The 25701-nt window shown below is 25.1% G+C and overlaps 2 protein-coding genes across 4 annotated transcripts; both read right to left on the minus strand.

The window, feature by feature from the left end:
• Window positions 1-3041: 3041 nt before the first annotated feature.
• Window positions 3042-7595, minus strand: LOC126898456 (cuticlin-4). Of its 2 annotated transcripts, none has more exons than XM_050672493.1 (9): window positions 7419-7595; window positions 6599-6637; window positions 6442-6496; window positions 6109-6323; window positions 5912-6051; window positions 5368-5598; window positions 5137-5299; window positions 4782-4937; window positions 3042-4331 (listed from the first exon to the last, which is right to left on the minus strand). In XM_050672493.1, exons 2-9 carry the CDS (start codon window positions 6629-6631, stop codon window positions 4128-4130), a joined length of 1197 nt encoding a protein of 398 aa, XP_050528450.1. In that variant the 5' UTR covers window positions 6632-6637; window positions 7419-7595; the 3' UTR covers window positions 3042-4127. The 2 variants fall into 2 exon arrangements, with proteins under 2 accessions (XP_050528450.1, XP_050528449.1); XM_050672492.1 differs by lacking the exon at window positions 7419-7595 and adding an exon at window positions 7161-7305.
• A 2527-nt stretch (window positions 7596-10122) lies between these two features.
• LOC126898448 (probable ATP-dependent RNA helicase DHX35) lies at window positions 10123-18455 on the minus strand. 2 transcript variants are annotated; one of them, XM_050672464.1, is made up of 11 exons: window positions 18381-18455; window positions 14287-14504; window positions 14011-14190; window positions 13787-13927; window positions 13507-13669; window positions 12658-12817; window positions 12452-12600; window positions 11708-11849; window positions 11040-11638; window positions 10657-10810; window positions 10123-10379 (listed from the first exon to the last, which is right to left on the minus strand). In XM_050672464.1, exons 2-11 carry the CDS (start codon window positions 14425-14427, stop codon window positions 10262-10264), a joined length of 1947 nt encoding a protein of 648 aa, XP_050528421.1. In that variant the 5' UTR covers window positions 14428-14504; window positions 18381-18455; the 3' UTR covers window positions 10123-10261. The 2 variants fall into 2 exon arrangements, with proteins under 2 accessions (XP_050528421.1, XP_050528420.1); XM_050672463.1 differs by lacking the exon at window positions 18381-18455 and adding an exon at window positions 14735-14900.
• Between the last annotated feature and the right edge of the window lie 7246 nt (window positions 18456-25701).

Consider the following 25701-nt stretch of genomic DNA (forward strand, 5'->3'; position numbering starts at 1 on the left):
ATATTAAAATCCAAATTAATATGTAAATATAGTCAATTATTTCTTAAAATATATGATAATTTGTTTCTCGAATAATCTTTTTTTCAATGTTAGAAACATTGAAAATGGAAAAAACTTGTTGTAAAGGAATTGTAAAATAAATATCTTCTTAAAAACTTCAAAGATTTTATCACCATATGAGCTAATTTACACTATAATAATACTATGTGTAACAAGTCATAAAAATTAAGGTTATATTTTGAATTCTTATTATGAAGGGATTGAATTTTTCAGGTACTGTAGACATGTTTGTGACTAATTTTTTACTAAAAACTTCCCTAAAATAAAATAATTTACTACATGATCTCTTAAATTCAGAACGATTATTTTTTATTAACTATATTAATAAGAATATATTGTAGGTTCTAATTTAATTTATTTTAAAGTACATAAGAATTTAAGAACAAATTTAGAATTGAAATTAATATTGTGTTGATGTATGAATGTTGCTAAGTTCAATTATCCTTTTAAACACAATGGTTGGATTTTCAAAATAAAACTTACTTTTTATAAGAATGTTTCAAGATTTGAACGCTTCCTGTACAGGGGAAAGTTGTTCGATTTAAAAAGAGTATGTTTGATGAAAGGATGTAGGCGGTTAAGGGTTAGATTTTCAAATAATTTATATAAAATAAAAGATAAATACTTAAGTTATTTATATTTAAAAACAATTAATTTGTTTCAAAATCGTTGAAAAGTAGTACTTTTGGTCTAAGATTTGGTTGTTACGCTAATTTTGGTGGAAAGGAGTTTGCGCCTCTCGAGTCTCCCCCATAAATATACCCCAGAGTTTGACTTAAAGTTATGACATAAATTAATTATTCATAATTTAAAAGATTCAGATTTATTAGAATATTGTTTGAAATTGGTATTTTAATTTAATTTTTTTTTAATGTTTTTACTTTCTAATATCCTACAACTAGATTTTCTAAAAAAAATAGTAATATCATTATTATTAAAAAAAAAAACAAAAATTCTGAGGATCTCTCACTGGACGGTTCCTTAATCAAGTAGTTTATGTCATTATTATTTATGTGTTTGTCACAAATAATCAAGTCATTATTATTGTTTTCAACTAATTGTAATATCCCTTTAATTAACAAATAAAAAGATTTTTAAAAAATCATTATAAATAATTTTTTACTAATAAATATATTAGTAAAAAAATCCAGCACAGTCGGGTCGCGGCACAGTGGGGACGTGGCATAGTTGGGTCCAGTATGATGATATCTAACAGTGATTAAAATCACTATTATAAAAAACGCTTTGATGCAAATCTGTAGATAATATTTAATTTTAAAAAATTGGTGGATTATTTCAAAAGCGATATGATCTCCTATTACCTTATTTATATTTCCTGATTACAAGTTTTGTAATTTATAAGTGTAATATATGAATATATATATATATATATTTATTATATATAAATATAAAAAGGGAAATGGTTTTATTTAAAAAAAAAGTATGTCGTATGAAAGATGTATATAAAAACTACTTTTCATGAAAAAATTGTATTGATCCATACATTTTTCAAAAAGTTATAGCATAATAAAGTTAAAAATGTAAAATATAAAATCGAGAATTTTCACACAAAAATAGCATTCGGTAGCCATTTTCAATGTGAAGACAAAATAAAGTCCGAAATTTTATTTTCTTTAATAAAGTATACCACATTATAACTTCGCATCAAAGCTAAAATATAGGAATATTAAGTTGAAACAGGGGAAATTTATTCTAACTAGCCTATTTCCTTAATACTTATTTATGAAGATTGTATAATGTATGATCGTTTTACCCATACTACTGTATGATATTTTTGAATCATATAACAATTAAACACATTTTTACAAAATTTTAACTTTCCATTGAGAAATAAAGAATTTACAATTTAATTAATATATTTAGTTTACATTTTTTAATATAAAACAAGACGTCAAATCGTTTTCATAACGTTTTAACTACCAATAATTTATTGGAATCGTAAAACGTGAACGATTAATTAAAAATGTATAATAACAACAAATAACACATAACTTTAAACGAAATAAAAGACCTAGCTAACTAAAAATGAAAAAAGAAACTAAACAGTAAACGAAAACATATTGATGATTCGTTTTAACATTTAAGGTATAATATCGGTTATTTTGAGAAAAATTAACTACTAGCAAACCAGTGTTTCTCAACATAAAAATTAAGTGAGAGAAAGTCTCACATGTATGCAATAATAGGTTAATTTCTAATAGGTAAAAGAATTATTTATTATGTTTATAATTTATGAAACGCAAAAATAAAGACATTTGAATACCGAATAACGTAAAACATAAATCCTTAATGTTTTAATTATTTAAAATATATAACGTAATAATACTGTAACATATTAATTGTCATAACGTAAAAACAAAACAAATAATTTTGAGTCAAGCTCTAGTAGAGATTGATATGCGATAGTGATTAACATTACTTTAATAAAATATTTCAATTTGATTTTGTTATAGAGTAAGACAAAAAAAAAAAGAAGAAAATTGAACATCTTATTTGAAAATTTTGTTTTAAGATTAACTCACAAGAGACAAATCATCGGGGCCTATTTTTTTAAATCATGAAATAAATTTAAAAAACTTTAATTTGATAAAGGTTAAAAGTTGTCAGACATTACAAAACATTTTCAAATATAAAATAGAAAATGAGAGATGCGTTTAAACATTTTATGTACTTTTTTATCGGATTCTCATAAAAAGCATATCAAAAGAGATTGTCTTCATTATTACTGATAAAAATATCGTTAAACCGGAGTTTTTAAAGAAGAAATTTTAAAATAGCAAGGAAGTTCATCAAAGGATTGAGATGTGGATATTAGCCTTTGAAGAAAAGAGATTAAGGGTAATCAGAAGTAAAACGGAATATACCAAACACATTATGGTAAGATCAACACCATCACAATTTTTTATCAAAGCTGTAAAACAAAATTTTTGTGTAAATTTTGTACATAAATAAAAAAAAACTTTTTAACAGTATTTTAAAAAATATTATATTACGAGTAAAAGTATTATGAACAAGATATAGTGTCCCACCAGATTTTTTTAATTTTAACATTATTTTATATATTCAAAGTAATAAATCACGGTGGGACACCTGTATACATATACAGGTGTTCAGTAAGGAATCAGGTCATTTGTTATAAACATACAAAATGAGAACAATAGAAATCCGTTTCTGTACTCACTGAACACCTGTATATGAAAATTTTGTGTAATTTAACCATCTAAACCTTTAATATTTTACAATTAATTAATTATTAATAAATATTAATTTATTGACCAGACATTATCAAAATTATAAAATCTTAATAAATAAAATTAACGATTAATAAACTTAAATTTAAAATATTTTATTTAATATTCAAATCGAGGACATGTATAATACAATTTTATCTAATGTGCATACGAATCATATAGATATTTTATGCAATAATAAAATTGATCTTAAAATTACAACAATAATATTATACGAGGAACAAGTAACTAATTAGTAATAGAGCATTGCACAAATTTTTGATGCCTCTTAGAAGCTTATTAATGTGTTTTTAAAAAAGAATTAATTTTTTTAATAATTGTATTTAATATTCTTAAGGATAATTATTATATAACAACATACATCATCTCTGTACAATACAAAAGATAAGTATATCTAAAATAGAAAAAAAAAAAAGACTTATAATTTATATTGTTAATTATACAAGTGAAGAAAAGAAATGCTAAGTTTAATATATAATTCACTTAATAACTTTAAGGGCACAATACTTATTTTAATAGTAATATAATAAATTACCCTATTAATACAATAATCATAACACAATATTTTTGAACAGGCATTGCTAGAACATTAGTTTTATATATGTCCCCGATTCAAATGTATTTTCTTAATAAAAAGATATTATAATTTTAAAATAATAGAAAATTAAAATATAATGTATGATATCTTAATCCACATAGTAATAATTTTTTCTATAATAATAGACTATTACATATGTTACATATTAGTAAGAGCACCTTATAAATATTCATTTAAATATATCACTTATGAATTATTTAACTCGTGTGGCTATAAGCTGTATTAGTATAAGGACCACTATATACTGAACTTCCACTTGATGATAGTGTTTTCCTATTTCTTCTTGTCAACAATATAAGAGCAGTTATTACGGTTAAAAGCATAAGAATAAGTCCAGCTATCGCAATACTTATGGCAAAGTTGCGTTGAGAAATACAAATACTGTACGGATCATCTGAAAGCTGTACAAAGAAAAAAATTATTATAAATAATATGCAACCAAATAAATAAATAATATTTTACGTATAAAAAATTTTTTTTTTAAAAGCATAATGTATATTCTATTTTGAAAATTAAGGACTAGACCTCATACATAGTGTTTCATTTTGGGAGAAGTGGATGGTCCAACAATGTTTAAAATAAAATATTTAATTAAATGATAAATTATAACTATCATTTTAATTTTTTTTAATCATATCAAAGATATATGATTAAATTTGTGTTATCCTTCTTGTGTATACTAAAAACTTCAATGAAATATCAATTTTATAAAAAAAAGATGTTTTTCTGTAGAAATAAAAATTACTGAAGAAATAGAATTTATAGAATGGAAACCAAAAAATAAATAAAATCTGTTAGAATCTTTTCAAGGTGCCTAATAACCTAGAATATTTTATTTATGTATAACATACCTTTTCTCTTGCTACTTGATCCATCTGTTCAGGACTTCCACTATCAGCAGCCTCATTAACATACAAGCCACTATAGACTTCAATTGTTGCAGGACTCTCATCTTCTGCTAATTGATCATCACGACGAATACGTTTCTTATTACTGCAGTTTGGTGGCTATAAGAAAATTCATAAATAAGACTGATAAATAATTTCTGATTTCTAGATAAATAATGTATACATAATTTACTTGTTATAAATAAATTTCTCAATTAAATGTAAACTATAGGTTTAATTTTTTAAAATGTTGCAATTTTAAACTTTAACTCTTTTGTCCAAACATTACAGATTTAAAATGAAATTTTAATATTTTTACCGTATTTGTACAACCACCAATAGCTTTCATACATAAATGGACATGACATTGATAATAAACAGATGTTGTATAAGGAAACTTATGAGCTTGAAAACTAACAACAGCAGTAGTTTTATTTTCACTGTATTGGAATTGTCCCATTATTTCTTCTTCAATAGAGCATCTAGAATAATATTTACATCAAGACATTACAAATTTATCATTAACATTTATTGACCTTCTTATACAAACCCATATTTATCAATAAGCCGTTGATCACCCCAACCAAGCCCATCACGAACTAAACAGTCAGTAATAAATAATCCAAAAGTATCTTCACTATTAATTGAAATCACCATAGTTAATGGATCACCAATTTGTACATTTTCTGCAACATTGGGTTTCACTGTTTTACCAGAAAATATTTTCATAGTACATGTTGGAAGTTTAGCTCCTTCAAGCATAGAAATTCCTTCTGGTGTGCTAAATATTCATAAAATAAAGTTTAAAAATAGTAATCACTAAAATTTTTAACAAAAAACTATAAATTATAACATTGTTGTTTTGTGTAACTTTTTTTTATTAAAAAAACAATATTTTAAAATACCTTAAAATTTTTACATTATTAACTATAAAAATATATTGTGATACCACAGTAGCAAAAAAAAAGGTATAATCAATGTAAATTTTATGCATATATTATAAATTATATATTTAAGAAACTAAAATTCAAGTATAAACAATTATCTAGTATATTAGATAATTGTTTATCTGGTATCGAGATAAAATTCTCTACCTTATATTCATAACATTGGTTAATAATTGTTCAGTAGTTTGATATTTGCATCGGACATGAAAACCTTTTCCAAGGTTTGTCACTAATTTTCTATGTGGTTGTAGTACTATTGTATTGAAGTATTCTACAATTCCATCATTCTGAAATACACTTTTCCATTAAACTATGGGTAATTAATTTTATAATCATTTTAATACCAAATATGTGCTCATTGTATTGCATGATCTCAAGGGGAGCCTATAAACAGCAGGACTCTTTTGATCATTAAATTCAGTCATACAACTTGAATTTTTAGCTAATCCTTTTGGATAAATTATTCCAGTGAAAGCTCTTGATTTAGGACTAATGTTAATACGTATTTCTTTTTTATTACATTCTACTGAAATATCTTTAGTTATGTCATCATCAAAATCTATTAAATAAAGAAATTCAAAACTATTAGAAACAATACATTAAAATATCAAATATAAAATTTAACAGGTTAATTTACTTATTTATACAAAATTATATAGGTGAAAATTTTTTTATACCTAGCATTGGTTCATTTAGTGAATTATATTGAGCACTAACACACCATACTGTCCACTACAAAAAAAAAAAAAAAAATGAAAACAATGTTGTTTACAACAATATATTATGTAGTTATTTTTATTAAAAAAAAAGAAAAATTAGGTCATTAAAACTTACTGAGAACAGAAAAATAACCCGTGTCACAATCATATTTTTCTAAAAAAAAAAAAAAAAAAATAGAGAAAATGATTACTCAATATTTATTATTATTGTTAAAACTTATATTTATTGTTATTCTTTAAAGGTAGGATGAGAAAACCTATATTTGGCATTATAAGAAATTAAATAATGAGGCTTATGAATCAAGGCATGACTTATTTTCATAAGCACAAATTAGAGGGCTTAGCTCCTTTAACTTTCAAATTAAGTTTTAGTTTAGGGTACATTATAATAAAAACCCCCCAAGAAATTTATTAAAATCTCACTTATGCTTGTTTTCATCTAAGTTATAAAGAACATTATCAAATCTAAAATTAACTTCATAAATTATAAAAACTTTTATTAAATATTAATAATTATTAAAGCCACAAGAATTTTTTATTATTTTTTTATTGTAGTTATAAAGATATTTATTCAAATAAATATTATTATTAATACATATATTATTTTATTCTTTAACAATATAAACAAAAAATAAAACTAAAATTATCACTCTAGAAATCATTTAATAATATAAAACCTTGAACACCAACATCCTTGAAACAAATTTTATTATATTTTCGTTAAAAGTTAAATTGCTAAAGGTAATAATTTAGGATTTTCAAGTGTTAAGAATACTTATTTTAAAAATATTTAACTTATATGAAATGTACAGCTTTGTCCAGTGTTCCCTAGAAAGGAATGCACTAGTTGCATAATTGACTATACAGTTACTTTGAGCATGTACAGTTACATACACGATTTAATGTGACTACAAAATAATATAAGTAATACTCACCGTTCTCGTGCCGTTTGGTCAATTAACTGGAACAATGTGATCAAAAGTTATCTAAGTTAAAAGTTGATTAATTACTTCGACTCATAAGAAGCATGTTAGAACAATGTCAGAATAGCTGGTGACTTGATTCAAGTGACTAAGTTATCGAAGGAGAACGTACAACAGGTGTGCGCCTCTTTGATGGTCACTATTATCATTTAACTAGTCAAGATAATCATGACGTCACTTATACCTACTACCTCAGTACAATATAATATTTAAAAAATGCTACGCTTAAGAGTACGATCTTATATAAAGATAAAATGAAAATAATTCGAGTATTTCACCGAGTTTTAATTTATAATTATATAAATTGTTTTAAGTAGAAACAATATAGCTAAATTATCAAATGTAAGTGTACTAGTGGGGGTATATAGGTACAGTGCGATGATGTCGTACGATTATACCTAACATTTTTTTATGAAGTTCCACCGGGGGCTTTGTACCTTAGTTGTAATAGTTCACTTATAATACATTACTAATGTTACCACACGAACCGCCTCCACATTGTCCGTTCACCGTAGGCGAACGCCTTATTCGGAAGAACCTTCTCGTAATATCGAAATTGCGTAACGTCAAAAAACAATCATTATATTTATTATTTTGCGAATTTTGTCGTCACTAATATTATAAATTACTAACTCTTTTTAACTATGAGAAAATGCCTGTATATCAATTATATTCTATATGCTAATACAGTGGTCATTATAAATATATATAATAATATCTACAAATATGCATGTTGCACTGTTAAATTGCAAGTTAAGGTCGTTGCCAAATTCAAATGTATTTTATAAACGGACACGGACGGAGGCGTATAGTATGCAAATAAAAAAAAGTGAGAAGTAGAAATCACAATAAAATATAGGAGTATAAATTGTCTGAGTATAGAGAAAATTTATATTTGTAAACGCGAAATTAATAATTATTTAAATGCTATCAAAACGGCAAAAGTAAAAGCGTTTAATATTTTCTTCATCACAATTACAATGGTTTATTTTTGTGCAAATGAACAAATAACAATGCCATTTCCTTTTACGGAAATGATTATTACACGAAAACTGCAATATCTTTTCAAGGCTCGTAGTTAAAAAAATGATTTAACATATGGTTTAGATTTTTTTATGTATGCATAATATTAAACATAAATATATATATGTATATATGTCAATAAGAGACTTGAATGCTAGTTAACAAATATACAAATAATGCAAAATTCATGTTAGACAAAAGTTTTCATAACTAAACTATTTGATAAAAAATAATTAAATCTATTGATTAACTAAACGTAAAACGTATTCATTAATGATTAAAGTAATCGATAGCCACGGATATATTACCGCGGTCGTGTCATAAAATTCTCATCATTTCATAATTTAAGTTCTTCTACAATTATTTTTTTTTTTTAATTTTGAAATTTTGACCATTCGAATAACTTTCTTATATTAACGCTTTTCACTCTTCAGTGCTCAAAATTAAAGCTCCCACCGACATTTAGGGATTTGACTTAAAGGAGATGCTAAATTGTAGTCCAAATAAAAAAAGGGACTTCATCCCCCTCCGTCCATTTTCACTTTTACCACTAAGCTGCCCTATATATTATGAAATTATTAATTAAAACTATAAAATACTAACTAAAAAAGGGCACTCCACATTCCAAAACGACCCCATTAATGATTAAGAAATTGAACTGGCTAATTAAAATATTATTCAATAAAAGCAAAACATAGTTGTTAAGACATTGGTAGTCTAAATAACAAAAATGTCTATCCAATTACTATTGAAATTATATGTTTGTATGTTATAATATATATTATGTTATTGAAATTAAAAAAATATAATGTAATAACAAAAAGTTAATATTTAACATTTTTTTTTTTTGTAAATTGGAGGAGTTTGAAGATGGATCAATTAGAAAAGTAATAAATAGGGTGGTTAACACTTCTAATGTTATGAAAAGTTTTGTACTACATACTTTTTTCAAAATTGGCATCTGGGCTACACCCCTTTGATGTTAGCGTCTTTATTTTCGTAGCGTCACTAAATAGAAACAACCAATTTTTTACATGATTTTTTCTAAATTAAAAAAATGATACTCATTAATTAATTAATTAATGGGAAATTAATTTTATTAAAGATCCAGGATCAGTATATCAATATATGAGTATGTATATAAACATTAGCTGGTCCTAATATTTGCTATTAGCCTCTATATGAGGTCCAGTGTTATTTTAGTGATTGTTCAACTGATCAATCTAGTTCCTCATATTGTATCAACAATTTTTATTTAAAAATACAGAATTTGTGTATATTGGAGAGACTGAAATCTCACCATAATTATGAGATATCCTATATTTTTGTTCATTATATTTTGGAAAGTGAAGAGCATAAGTCTTGCAATTTTTGAAGTAAAAATCCTATTTTCTATTAAATTTACCTTTAATGACTTTCAAATTACTGCCTAGAATAGCTGTTTAAATCAAAGTTTATTAATAGAGATGGTTTGCAGAAGTAAATATTCTTATTTTTTTTTTTTAGTAAAAGTTTTATATAAATCAATTGATCCGTAAATTTTATATATACCACTATGTAATTAATAAACTAAATAAATAAAGTCACATACAAGGAAGAACAATTTAATAATTATTTAAATTAGAACAAAAAATATTAAGAAATCTTTTATTTAAATTTTATCAAAGTCATCATTATATCAAGAATTAAACAAATTAAAATATTACGTGAATAGTAAATCCACGAGTATAAAATATTAGTTAACTAATAATAAATTTTACTAATATTTGACATCAAAGTCTGGGAGTTGAAAAATAGTGAGATGCTGTTTCCAATAACAAAGATGGCGTAATTTCAGTTAAATGCTTTATGTAAGTTTTAGTCGTTTCTAACAATTCATCATACAAAACCCTGTAATAGAAACAGATATAAAAGAAATCAGAAATATATATTAACATTTCAGATGATAATGATCAGTAAAATCAGCCTAAATTCTACTATAATAGAACCAAATATAATTTAATTTTAGAGCAGTTTCTACTTTAATTAAATAATACTCAAAACACAAGACATTTTTATAGGTTCATACAAATTTTTTGCTTAGGCAAGTTATTATTTTACAAAGGATATATTTCAGACAAATTTTACTGTATACATTTTTTTATGTTTTATGTAAACTGAAACCTACCATTGTGGCTGATTCACATAATTGAGTATTGATCTTGGATGAAAAAATAAATCTTCATCAGCGGCAACTGGTTTATACACACCAGTGTAATGAAGATATGCAGCGTTTCTAAAAAGTCCTGATGCAATACATTTAACAATTACTCTTGTGTCACCTAAAAAATAAAGGACTTAATTAAATGTTAACTTTATTATTTGCAATGTGCTAATTAAAAAAAAAAAATTGTACTTAATAAAAATGGAGTAAATATAATAATCCAATTCATGGATCAATCAATTAAATTTTTTAATTTAAATTGAATCAGCAACATAACATTATCAACTATTTTAAATGTATTAAAAGTTTTCTAACTAGCACATATAAAACATAATAAAATTACTAGCCTTCACAAGATTTAAGAGGTATTTTATGTTTTTTCATTAAATCAATTAGGTGCATACGAATTTTTTTGGCCTTGCATAATTCGTTATAGTTGATAAAGTAGCGATGGCACCACTGTTTGCTAGTGGCTTCATTATGATCGAATCCATTGTAAACATTTAAAAGAGTAATTAAATCACCTTCAGAAACTTCAAAATGTCTATGCTGTATTTTAGCTTTTTGAATAGTAGCTCCATATTTAGGACGTACAAAAGCGTCATTTAACTGGAGCATAGCTAATATTGACACAATTTCAAATGAACAGCCCATTTCACCTGATTTTATTAACATTCTTGAATGTTTAGCAGGGAGTGGTAGCTCAGACATAATTGTTCCAAAATTGTTTGTTAAATTTCCATATTTATCAATAGCTTCTAGAGCTTTTAACATTTCTAAAGCAAAAAGCAAATTTTTAGCAGGAGGTGGGCTAAGAAATGGAAATCTTAAAACATTATCTATGTAAATTGCTTTAAGCTGCATAACTATATCAGTGAGATCAGATCGCATCATTTCTGGTGGGGTAGCATTTGTTAAGTTATTGTAAGACTCTTTAGTATAAAGCCTGTTCAAAATAAAAAGCAATTCAAAATAATTTATGAAAGTTTTTTAAGACTTAAAATATGAAATATACCTATAAACTTTTCCAGGACGTTCTCTTCCAGCTCGACCAGCTCTTTGTATAGCTGAAGCTTTAGAAATAGGAACAGTGATAAGTGAATCAGCTCCAAGTATAGAATTGAACCATTTTAATTTAACAAATCCACAATCAATAACTGAAAATAAATAAATAAATAATATTTAATTTTAAGTAATTAGTTATAATTTTTTGGGTTTAACTTAATTATTTTGTTAATGACAGATTACTCGTTTCTCATCAACATTATGACTACACTAGTGCCTGATCAGTACAAATGTCCCTACAACCTAACTAAAAATATGTAGTGTTATAAATAGAATGTTACATGCTTATTTTAAATTTTCAAAACACTTTGAAGGTGATTGACGTTTTACCACTTTTGCGGCAACTCAATCTTATTTATTAACTTAATTAATTATAATAGTATTATTATTTTCATTATTATTATTAATAGAGTTCTGTGTACAATTGCTGCCATCGACTTACTTGGTTTAACATTCAACATCTCAAGAAATACAATCAGGTTATAATTACACATAATATCTATATAAAAATAAACACTTGTTATCATTATAAATTATATAGGACCAGCATAGCCCCATTTAGGAACAACATAAACAACTGTAAGGACTCTTCTAGCAGGAAAGCACGTTGCAAATTATTTTATAACTTTTATTTTAAATTATCTTAATTATTTATTATATTAACATTTTTAACTCTATAAAATAAAATAAATACCATAGACAATTCCTGGTATAGTAACTGAAGTTTCTGCAATATTAGTAGAGAAAACAACTTTGCGATAACCTCTTGGCACAGGACGAAATGCTTTTAATTGTTCATCATTAGTTAATGTTCCATGCATTGGTACAGGAAATAATTTAACTCTAAAAAAAAATTATATTATAATAAAAAATTAGTAACTTTTTGTTTTGTACACACACTTGTCTTGTGTATTTTTTATGTTGTAATCATCTAAAGTGTTAACTGCTTGCATAACTTCTTCTTTTCCTGTTAAAAATACTAAAATATCTCCTGATTGATCTACTTGATGAATTTTTAAAACAGTGTTTATTGATTCATCAATATAATTAGCCACGGGTTCTAAAAAATAAACCAAAAATAAAATTAGATTGTGCACCAATCAATCAAAATGAATGAGATTAAAATTAATAAATTATAAAATATTAAAAATAATAAATAATAGAAAAGTATAGGGAAGAGAAGAAAAAGTTGTGTATAGATAGTATTTATAGATTTGGAGAGAGTGTGTAAAAGAATACTGAGAGAAGTTTTAAAGTGGGTATTAATGAGAAAAAGAATATAGGTGCAGCATCAATCATGGATAATATTTGAAAACATAGACTTAGATGGTTTGATCATGTTATTAGAAGAGAGGAATTAGAAGTTATGGAAATGAATGTTGAAGGAAGAAGAGGTAGAGGAAGACCAAATAAGAGACGGAAGGATGTTATTAAATATAATAAGAGAGCAGTTGATGTGTGCATAAATGATATGGAAAATCGTGTCAAGTGTAAGTTTAAGATTAGATTGGCTAACCCCAAGTAATGGGATTAAAGGCGAGGAAAAATAAAACGATAAAAGTAACATAGAAATAAAATTTTTAATTATATTATTGATATTTTTAATATCAAAAATATGATTGCTGGAATTTTTCTGGATTATTTCTATTAATTTTACTTTAATGTAATAATAACTACACTAAAATGGAAGTCAATCTCAAATTTGATCACAAACACAAGGTTTATTTATAGCCTTAAAAAATATATAACCTTTTAAATAAAATATTTTTGTAGGATAGGATCTTCCTTCTATGCCTAATATTGCAGCTGTGTCATCATCAGGATTCTCAGTTTGATTAAAATTAAAAAAAGACTTTAGTTGCAGAGAATCCATAGTAGCAGATAATATTACCAGTCTTAGTGTAGGTCGTTTCTATAAATAAAAAAATATTAGCTAAATTGAATTTCTTTATTTAATCTAGTGAGGCACTGGGTGCCCCAACTCTGAGCTTAAGTAAACTTAGAAAATGAATATTTTCTTTTCTTTTACTTTTAACACTTTCTTCAACAATCCCATTAATATATCTGTTAATAAACTTCTTTCGTGTATTTCATCCAATATAATTACAGAATAATTGATTAATAATGGATTACTTGTCATTTCATTTAATAAAATACCTTCTGTCATATACTAAGAAAAACAAAATTCAAATTTATTTTATTAATAAATTAATAATTAAAAAACCTATGTAGTCTATTTTTATGAAAATTTACCTTAATTTTAGTATCAGAATCACAACAATTATCAAACCTCACAGAATAACCTACAGCTTGACCAAGGTTAGTTTTTTGTTCAAGAGCAACTCTTGTTGCTAATGTTATGGCACTAATTTTTCGAGGTTCTGTTACAGCAATTGCTTTATTGAACTGACACAATCCACTTTCAGCAAGCATCTAAAATATTTCAAAAAAAATCAAAGCCAAATTTTCAAAATTATTTTAAACATTAATCATAAGTTTTACTAAAAGTTGTAATAATCAAAATCATACTTGGGACACTTGGGTACTCTTTCCGCTACCAGTAGAACCCACTAGTATTAATGTTTGAAACTTTTCACAGAGATATAAAACTTCATTGCGGTATTTAGTAATTGGTAATTTATTTCTTTGACTTTGCAAATCTAATGACATGTATGGATTATAAACAAATGTTGAATTGATTCCAGATTCAAAATTTGAATCCTCTTCTCCATAACTAGGAGTTTCATCTATAAATTAATGAAATTAAATATAATTAAACAAATTTTATCTATAATGCCTAACAAAATATTTTCATTAGGCATTAAAATATTTGAAAATTTATGATATTATACATGAAACTGACAACTGACCAGGATAATAACACAAAAATTTCAATTATATTAATTTTTATTTAAATAAAGTTAAAATTTGTAAATTAAAGTGTATATATAAGTAAAACATTCTAACAATAACAAACCTTTGTTTTTGAATCGAAAACTGCTCATATTTTTTTATATTCGTAATCGATGATGCTTACACATTATGTACAAAATTAAATATTTTTATTAATTACCTATGTTTTAGAAAAATATTTCATTTTTAATATTACAAAAAATGTATTCTGAATTAATCTTTAATTTTGAAATTCCAAATTATTGATAAAGATATTGAACTTTAATGATAAGAAATCACAGAATTTATTTTGATTTTCCATGAAAAAGACTATAACGAAATTATATTTTTTAAATTTTACTTTTTTTTAGATTTGATGCAAAGATAAGAAAGTGTTGGTTTTTTATGGTGTTTTTTTTATGTCTATCCATGAAAATTCTCAACTCTTACTCAGAGGCGTCATTTTAGATTATAAAAGACTAGAGCAAATTTTTGATGGACAATCATTTAACAAAGTAGCTTACTTCGCATACGATTTATACTAATAATATAACCACAAAACCAATTTAATATCTAAAAAAAATTACTTTCAAAAATAGATATTTGACTTTTCTTTTTTATTTATAATTAATTAAAATTAATAAAAGACCTTTTATAACCCTAAACCCTCCCTAAAAGGGAAGATCACATCAGCGGACAAAATCATAGATGAATCTAGACCCGTAATATTTCTGAATACTAGTATATTATAGGATATAATTATACAGAATATAGTACTAAATATTTCAATTATAGCATCTATTTATGCACTAAGAGTTTCATTGAAATGATTCATTTCGATATTTATTAGTATTATTTATAAATACCAAAAAGTTATAACAAATTTAAGTAAATATAACAATATAAAAAACAATGATTCTTACACCAAAATTATATTTTTTGTCTAACTTGGGATTTTCTAGTAGATACAAAAGTCATTGAGACAAATATTTTTCTTTAAATTAGTAAGTAACATATTTGTGCAGAAGTGAATATTTTGAATCCCGCCTGTGGACAGGTTAAAGGTCAGAATTTCAATTCATTAATATTAAATGAAAGATAAATACTTAAGGTATTTATATAAAAAAAAAAATGATTTTATTTCATTTATTTTTAAAAAGTTATAGTAATTTTAAGAAAAAAATGAAAGAAAGATCAAAATTTATGGAGTTTAAAAATTGTAATTTTTGGGGGATTTCCTCCATTTACAGGGAACCGTGGAAATTTTTTCAAATTTTAATGTAATGTCTTTGATAAAATACGATTTGTGATATTTTGACGTATTGTTGAAAGAAATCAGTCTGGCGAGTGCTGAGAAAGTGGCGACAGACATAAAAAAAAAGAAAACATCATAGTACAATTAAAACCTTCTAAGCACAAAAAAGACACATTTTTATCTTAGCTTTGATGCAAACCTGAGAAGATATTAGTTTTGATTTTTGTTGAAATCAAACTTTTTTGTAGAGTGTTCAAAAAAAAAAGATTATTGTGCATTACGGTCGGTCGTCATAGACTCAATGACATATCATTGGAAAGAATTGTAAGAGCTGAGTTAAATATATGACAGTCATAAAATAAAAACGCATCAACGTAAAATTAATACTTTCTCAGCTTCGCATCGATGCTATAAAAAGAAATTTTATTGCTGTGATACTTTTATGTTATTATTATTGACAGAATGCTTTAAAATATTGGCTGCTATTATAGTATTAAATGATCTTTCGTGTATGGTATTGTGATTTAGTTAAACATAGCATCTAAAAAATATAAAAATAAACACACGTGTAACTAGTAAATATATTTGCATAAAATATACAGGGGTTCAAAAATTAAGGAAAAGGGTTCCCATTTTTAGTAATAATTGACTAGTTTTTATTTACTTATTGAAAATGTAAGACACTATGCGTTGTGCCGACCTTGTTATTTATAATGAAACTTGAAACCACAAGAAAAAATAATTACAAATGAAAGTAATAGGAGCGAATTCAGAATCCTCCATTATCTAATAAATAATATAGTGTTCAAAATTAAGGAATTTTTTAAAAATAATGATAGCAACAGAAACCCGTACCTTACTTACTAAACACACACACACACACACATTTATATATATTACCAATCCGCCATATTTATTATTATTTTTAATATATTATTTTAACCTGTTCAGGACAGGCGGGACGTCTGAGTCCCTGCTTAAAATTGCTTATAACAATTAAATAGTTTATATTATCGTGTTTAAGCAATTTTCAAGCAGGGAATCGAACGTCCCGCCTGTCCTGAAAGGTTTAAATAAAAATATTTTCATACAAAAGTGTATACATTTTATTTTATTAAGTTAAAATCATAAAAGTTTAAACATATTTATTAAGATAGCTGGAAAAGAAAAAATATGGCGAGTTCAAACATTTTTGTGTAAATTATAAATAACTATTAGTTATTGCACTACCGATTAAACTCTGAACTCAATAAAGTATTGCATCACATAAATAAAGATATATAGTAAAATTATAAAAAAAAAAGGCTTACTGAGCTATATCAATTTACTATTTAACACTTAAACGTCATTTAATAAGTTATATAAAAATTAATCTATTAGTGTTACAGTATTTAAATGTTTATCAAGTACATGATCATGCTTTATAAAATATTATACTTGTTAAACAGCTATATTTTTAAATATTAGAAATTAAGCATAACATAATATTTATTAACATTTATTTATTGTAACTATATGATAGAGTGTACTAAATTTGATGTGATATTTCATAAAAATCTTTTAATTTGTAATTTTTTAAGTTATAAAATAATTGTTTTCCTGGATATTAGGTATTTTAGATAATCTAATTATATAGATTTGTTTTTTGTTAAAGGGAATTTTATTCCAATATTATTATTTATTTGGTAATAGTTATTTTAAAATTACTTAAGTTACATGTAATTCTATCCCTCATAGATTTAAGTGTACCCTTTGTTAGTTGATGTGTATATAAAAATTTGATTGACTTGGCAGCAAAAGGTTACAAATAATTACAAAAATAAGTCAGATGATAATATTGTTTAATTGAAAACTCTGCTAACAGTTAACCGGTGAAAATTTTAAATTTTGAAAAATAATTTTTATTCAAATCTATGCAATCATTATTTACTTAAAAATCATCAAATTTTTAAGAGATGATAATTCAATGTATAAACATATATAAAATGCACTATTTTAAATATTAAATTTAATTTAATACAAAAGTAATTTGTATCACATGTATTAATAAAATATAATAAATAAAACAAATTAAAATAAGGTAAAGCCGACTCCAAATAGTTAATGATGATTTATGAATAAAAAATTGTCTAAATTTTATGCTTATGGAAAATTTTGAAATTTCCGTTATTACCGTTTATTTTAAAACAACTTAATAATAACTACATTAACTAATGATAGTACTTTATTAAAATAATTAATTTTATATTATGATTAATAAATCATAATATAAAATGGAGACATTCATTAAATAAATTTAGCATATGTATTTAGTTGGCAATGAAAATAAATGTAACTCCTAAAAATTTTTTAAATGGATACAGCGTCTAAATTTAATGTGTTCATCTTTAAAAAAAAATAATATAAGCTATTATTTATAATTAATTAAAATGGCTATTTATTACTTTACTCTAAATATAATAATAAATGTACTTACATTTTATTACACTTTTTAGTTAATAGTAAATGTTAGAGTGAACAATGAAAAACGACAGTCCTCTTGTCGCTGAGAAAATGGCCGATGTCTCGAAAAATAATTCACAAAAAGTGTAAAACAATCGTTTATAATTTGCAAAAAAAAACTCTTTAGTTCAATTCGCACTATAGTCTCAATGAAAAATTCCTTAGTCTCTGTTATTTAAATTTTATTTTTATAAATTAATAAGGAATATTTTTCTAATAATAGTACAACTGCATAGAATCATTTGAACAGTTAAAACCGTTATAACGATTCTTCCATTAGGATATCATTATGAGTGCGTGCGCTTTTAATAAACTGAAACTACTAACAAGTGAACGGTATTTAATCCGAGAGCCAAATTGCAGCCCTGAATTTAAGTGGAGCCGTACGATTATTTTGAACGGCCTTATCACTTACCAAAAATTGCTCTGTTAGTTGAACGCTAAACTTTCCTGGAACTCGTGAGTCGCTTAAAGCGACCGGCAACCAATTTAGTGCTACTCAGGTATAAAGTACTATATGATATCTATAAATAGTATACTATAATAAAATGTACCCTATCATATAATGCTATATGTTTAAAAAATACTTGTTTTCTAAGAGTAATTGAATTCTTAAGTGGAAAATCGAGTAATTTTTTTGGATCAATTCTACACGCATCCAAGCATTTTATGTCTTACCAGTCTAAAAAAATGTCAATAGTCATTGGATCTCGACTATACATAATTTTTTTACTATTATATTTAAACATTTAACATTTATTACATAGCTACAGTAATTGCGTGCCGATTTTACATAAAATATTTTCTTATATTACTGAAAAATATTAGTACAAAATGATAGGTATTTACAGGCATGTTGTGTTCACATACCGTGTATATTACCCAAAATGAACATATTTTTCTGTATCATCCGAGTTAGATGTCAACGGTCGATTAGTGTATGTTTTGCATGTAGTCCACTGGTCCACTATTTATGCATTGTATACACAAATCATTCATGTTTACTTCCGGATTGTGCGGAAGCCATGTAAATATAAGCTTGCGAGACAGAGGGCCATCATTCTATATGCATGCACTATGCAAGTATACAAAAAGAATAGCGTTTCATTTCCTATTAAAAAATAATAAAATGCTACTGTTAGTTCATCTAAAATTCATTTGTGTTTGTGACCACAAGTGAGGTTCAACTCTGATCAAACATTTGTTTGAAAAAAATCCAAGACTACCAACAGGTAATTCAAATAATTTCGATACTCACCAAATTATGCACTATTAAGGAAATACATTTTGTATTTATTCTCACGAGAGTTGGCTGCATTATATTGTAAAATTTTATAGTGTACTATTGTAATAAGAACTTCATAATAGTTAATTTACACTTGCTTGGTAAAAATAATAGTAAGGGGCAAACAACAAAATAGTTTGAAATTTTTAAAATAATGCTTTTTTTTTAATTTACCAATGAAAGGATAATATTCATATATTTATATTAAACCCATTCATGATTAATTTTTCCTTTTTTTACCACACACACACACATTGGTGGTTAATTTCACTAATTACAGTTAAGACAGTAAACAAACACGGCAAAAACGGTGTTACTCAATATTATATCTGAAATACTACTACTATTAATTTCTATTTTCGATGTGTTTTGAGCTAAATTTTATAGATAACACTAATTCAGGTCTTTATTGATCAATTAAAATCTTTATTCAATTTGATTAGAAATAACAAACAATTATATATAATAAAAAATAACTTCTCAATTTTCTTATTTCTCAAAGCTAAAAATCATTATACTACAAAAAAACAACTGTTAATTAAAATTAAAATTTAGTACTTAAATTAAAAAAATAATAATAGTAGCAAAATTGTGTACCATGAAATATCAGATTTGTTGATTTTATGATAATTGATTGTCTTATTTAGATTACTATTTAACTATTATTTAATTATTGTAAATTAAAACATATATTCGGTCTTAAATAAAATGTAAAATTTAAACTGCCATACAAACTTAACAATTTTTGTTAAAAATAGAGCAAAAAAAAACAATAATGTAATAAAAGTAGTGCTTGAACAACATGACTAAATTAACGTAATTAACAGTATTCGTTTGATAAATAATATCTACCAATAATACTAATGGGCGATAAATAACAAATAGGAAAATAAAGCAGCCGGACCGACTATTAATAGCAATAATTTTAGTCTACATGTTGAGCGACACAAGTTCAGACCGCCGTCTTCAGCAGACGGAAAAAATATTTTGAAAACGGCGACAAATTCATTCATAATTTTAGGAACGGCGACAAATTCATTCATAAATTCCATTATTAGATATTTAAGGAAATGTATACTGAAATCAATCCGGGTCCGATAGTGAAAGCGTCAAATTCAAATAAAAGATATGTCATAAGCAAACTGGCAACGTTGCTTTAATAAAACTATACAATTACAAGCGACAGAGCGTCAAAAATGTCTTACGCTTATTATTTTCATGTTGCCAGATTGCTTATAAACTTATTGCTATAATATGGCACAGAGAAAACATAACTGAGCGACTATTGGGCAAAACAAAAGCCGTTTATCTTGCCATTTGACAGCCGAGTTGCGGTCTGTCGTACATTATGTTCACCGTATTATACATTTATGATACTTTAATTATGTTCATCTGAATATTTGGATTCGTCGCTCTTACTACTTGCCCGATTGACTTCAGTAATCATTTTCTCAAATATCTGTCCATCGAATTAATTGAATAATCAATTAATTTGTTGTGTAGTTTTCAATTTATTGTGTCTAATATATTTATGACTATTTTTATTATTACACGTTTCACGGCCGCGCATTTGCATCTGTCTAAATATAAAAATACTAATAATTTCCGAAATATTGGTCTAATAATTACTATCGATCAGTCGTTTTTTAAATTAGACCATTTTCTATTTTATAAATAATTTAAAAATGTATGTTGCCATCTAAAAAAATAAAGTTTTTATCCTTATAAGGGATAAAGGATGAACCTTAAAAGTATTTAACCATACATAAATTGAGAGATAACAACAATGCCAAAAAATATATTTCTAAAATTATTACTTTAGGAGAAATTCAGTGATCAATGATAAATCAATTACTTTTTAAAGCTAACATTTAAAAAATATTTTTAGCAATATTTAACACAATTTTTATTTAAAAATTTTATACTTTTATTAAGTTCACAACTTTGTAAAAAAATATTCATATTTTAAAATTTTAATTTAAAAATTAAACAAAATTTATTAGAGTACATAACCGATTAAATGAATATAAATTACAACATATATTTAATCTCATATATTTAGAAAATTTAAAACTTCTATCAAACTTAACAAACATTTCTGCTATAAAAAAATCTAAAAAGAATAACTTTAAATTAGTAATAGAGGTGTTTGAATAATTTGTACCGAAAATTGACTAAGCCGATATAATAAACCACATACATTTTATAAATGCAATTCATATACAATACTAATGGACAATAAATAACAAAAAGGAAAATAACTCAACCGGAAGGTCTATTTATAGCAATAGTTTTAGCATATTTGAGCGACAAATTCAAACAAATATGTTTAGCAGATGGAACAGAATTTTAAAAACGGCGATAATATCCAATAAAATATAAGTTCATAAGCAAACTGGCAACGTGGTGTTCATAAGTCTTAAGTATGATTTCAATGCTCTGTCCCATTTTATTATACAGTCTTATGAAAGCAATGTTGCCAGTTTGCTAATGAACTTATTCCAAACCCGCGGGACAGTAAAGAACGCAACTGTGTGACTATTGAGCGAGATAGAATTTTTCTGTGTAACCATTTGGCCGCCAAGTCACGTTCTCTTATGCAATATAATTATTTTACTATACATTTATGGAACTTTAATTTTGTTTATCTGATTATTTGAGTTGTCGCTCTTACTACATGCCTCGATTGAATTCAGTGATCATTATTTCAAATATCTGTCTATCAAATTAATTAAATAACCAATGAATTTGTCGCCAATTAGTTGTGTACTTTTCAATTTATTGCTTTAATATATTGATGACTATTTTTATCATTAGACGATTCACGGCTGCGCATATCCATCTGCCTAAATATAAAAATACAAATAATTTCCGAAGTACTGGTCCAATAGTTATTATTGGCGTATCATTTTTTAATTAGACCATATTTTATTAATAAAAAAGTAAAAAATGTATGTTTCCATTAAAAAAAAAAAAAGTTGGTATCCTTATAAGGGATAAAGGACAGACTTAAAGAGTATTTAACCACTTAAAATTTGAGAGATCAATAGTACTCAACAAAGCTAAAAAAAATATACCTAAGATTACTATTTTAGGAAAAATTTAGTGGTCAATGATAAATCAATCACTCTTTAAAGCTAATTAAACAATATTTTAAAAATAATTTTAGCAATATTTCACACAATTTTTATTTAATAGTTATACACATTTATTAAGTTCTTAATTATTAAATTTTTTTTATATTTTTAAATTTAAAATTTAAAATTATTACAATAAATTATATTATATATTTAATCTCAAATAAAATGTAAAAAGTAAATTTAAAACTTCTATTAAACAAAAATTTCAAAAAAAAAAAAAGAATAATGTGCTTGAATAATTTGTACCGAAATTTGACTATACATTATTATTATATATTGACTGTATATTATTGACTCTTTAATTTTGTTTATCTGAATATTTGAGTTGTCGCTCTTACTACATGCCTCGATTGAATTCAGTGATCATTATTTCAAATATCTGTCTATTAAATTAATTAAATAACCAATGAATTTGTCGCCAATTAGTTGTGTACTTTTCAATTTATTGCTTTAATATATTGATGACTATTTTTATCATTAGACGATTCACGGCTGCGCATATCCATCTGCCTAAATATAAAAATACAAATAATTTCCGAAGTACTGGTCCAATAGTTATTATTGGCGTATCATTTTTTAATTAGACCATATTTTATTAATAAAAAAGTAAAAAATGTATGTTTCCATTAAAAAAAAAAAAAGTTGGTATCCTTATAAGGGATAAAGGACAGACTTAAAGAGTATTTAACCACTTAAAATTTGAGAGATCAATAGTACTCAACAAAGCTAAAAAAAATATACCTAAGATTACTATTTTCGGAAAAATTTAGTGGTCAATGATAAATCAATCACTCTTTAAAGCTAATTAAACAATATTTTAAAAATAATTTTAGCAATATTTCACACAATTTTTATTTAATAGTTATACACATTTATTAAGTTCTTAATTATTAAATTTTTTTTATATTTTTAAATTTAAAATTTAAAATTATTACAATAAATTATATTATATATTTAATCTCAAATAAAATGTAAAAAGTAAATTTAAAACTTCTATTAAACAAAAATTTCAAAAAAAAAAAAAGAATAATGTGCTTGAATAATTTGTACCGAAATTTGACTATACATTATTATTATATATTGACTGTATATTATTGACTCTTTAATTTTGTTTATCTGAATATTTGAGTTGTCGCTCTTACTACATGCCTCGATTGAATTCAGTGATCATTATTTCAAATATCTGTCTATTAAATTAATTAAATAACCAATGAATTTGTCGCCAATTAGTTGTGTACTTTTCAATTTATTGCTTTAATATATTGATGACTATTTTTATCATTAGACGATTCACGGCTGCGCATATCCATCTGCCTAAATATAATATAGTTTAAAAAAACACCCTATTAAAGCACATCGAAAAAAAAAAAGTGTCGGGCACTCAATATACGAAAAATATGGCACAAAGCACCCACCCTTTTTTTCACATAATACTTGTATTTTTCGTTCATTATTGTTTTAAGGTCATTTTAAAAATTATTTTTAATTTTTTTATTGTGATGTGCTTTAACATGTGTTTTTTAAACTATATTTATTTTTCACTTTTTATTTTTTATTTTTTATGACATTGCTGTCACAGTCACAGAGTGTTTATTGACAATTATGACTATCAATGGCTATAATTTCTGTATTGCCAGTTAATGTATTTATAAACTCACAACAATGTGTTTTACTACTATTGATAATAAAGGCTATATACCTGCGAATATCGTCATAACTCTGGTACAACACACAACACTAATTCTTATTTAATTAGGGAAAGAAATGGACAAATCCTTATAAAAATAGTGCACTGAGATATAATGAACACATTTTATGGCTTTATTTTTGTTTTTTGAGAATTTTATTCTTATATTAATTATAATTCGAAATTGGACTATGATAAAATAATCGATACAGTCGGCTATAACTTAATTTTCATAATTACTCATTACACAGAAACCTCAAATGATCAAAACAATTTTTATTTTTGCCTTCATTAAGTTAATTCTCGGTTGATTTTGTAGACAGCTAGTTCATCTAAAATTTTCTCTATTAACTCTATATATCTCATAATAAACAATAAAAATTTGTTTATATATATATAATATTGATGACGCATGCGTATGGGTACAAAAACCAAAAATAAAATTATACAGGAATAGTGTTTTCGGTGAGTGGTGAGCGGGGTGGGGTGAATGCGTTACGACAGTCTAGACAAGGCCATAGACGACGGGTACACGAAAAATTCATAAGTTCATAAGCAAACTGGCAACGTGGTGTTCATAAGTATTAAGTACGTTTTTAATGCTCTGTCCCTCAGACTTCTCAAAGCAACGTTGCCAGTTTGCTTATAAAATTATTGCTATATCGCAGGTCACGCAACCGAGTGATTACGAATAAGGATCCGTCACCGTATCATTTGTCCGCCAAGTTGCGTTCTCTCATACAGTGTATTATCTGTACTATACCTTTATTATATTTTGTTCGACTAGTTATTTGAATTTGTTGCTCTTACTAACCTGTCTCTATTGACTTCAGTACTCATTATCTCAAATATCTGTCCATCGAATTAAAAATAATTAATGAATTTTTCGTGTAGTTTTCAATTTATTGCTCTGGTGTGACTATTTTTATCATTTAATATTATTTCACGACCGCAGTCTTTTACCCGTCAGCTATAAAAATGCTTATAAGTTCCGAAGAACAGATTTAAAAGTTGTTATCGACCTATCATTTTCTTAATCAAATACTTTTCTTATTTATAAGTCAGTTAACTTTTTTTTTGGTTACACGTTGCTATATAAATAATTTCTAAAAAAAAATTATTTTTAGTTTTTCCTGAATTTAAGAATGGATTTTTACAATTATAATAAAATTTTATAATACGT

This window comes from Daktulosphaira vitifoliae, unplaced genomic scaffold, assembly GCF_025091365.1.
Source record: "Daktulosphaira vitifoliae isolate Bord-2020 unplaced genomic scaffold, ASM2509136v1 Scaffold_2, whole genome shotgun sequence".
NCBI classification, from domain to species: domain Eukaryota; kingdom Metazoa; phylum Arthropoda; class Insecta; order Hemiptera; family Phylloxeridae; genus Daktulosphaira; species Daktulosphaira vitifoliae.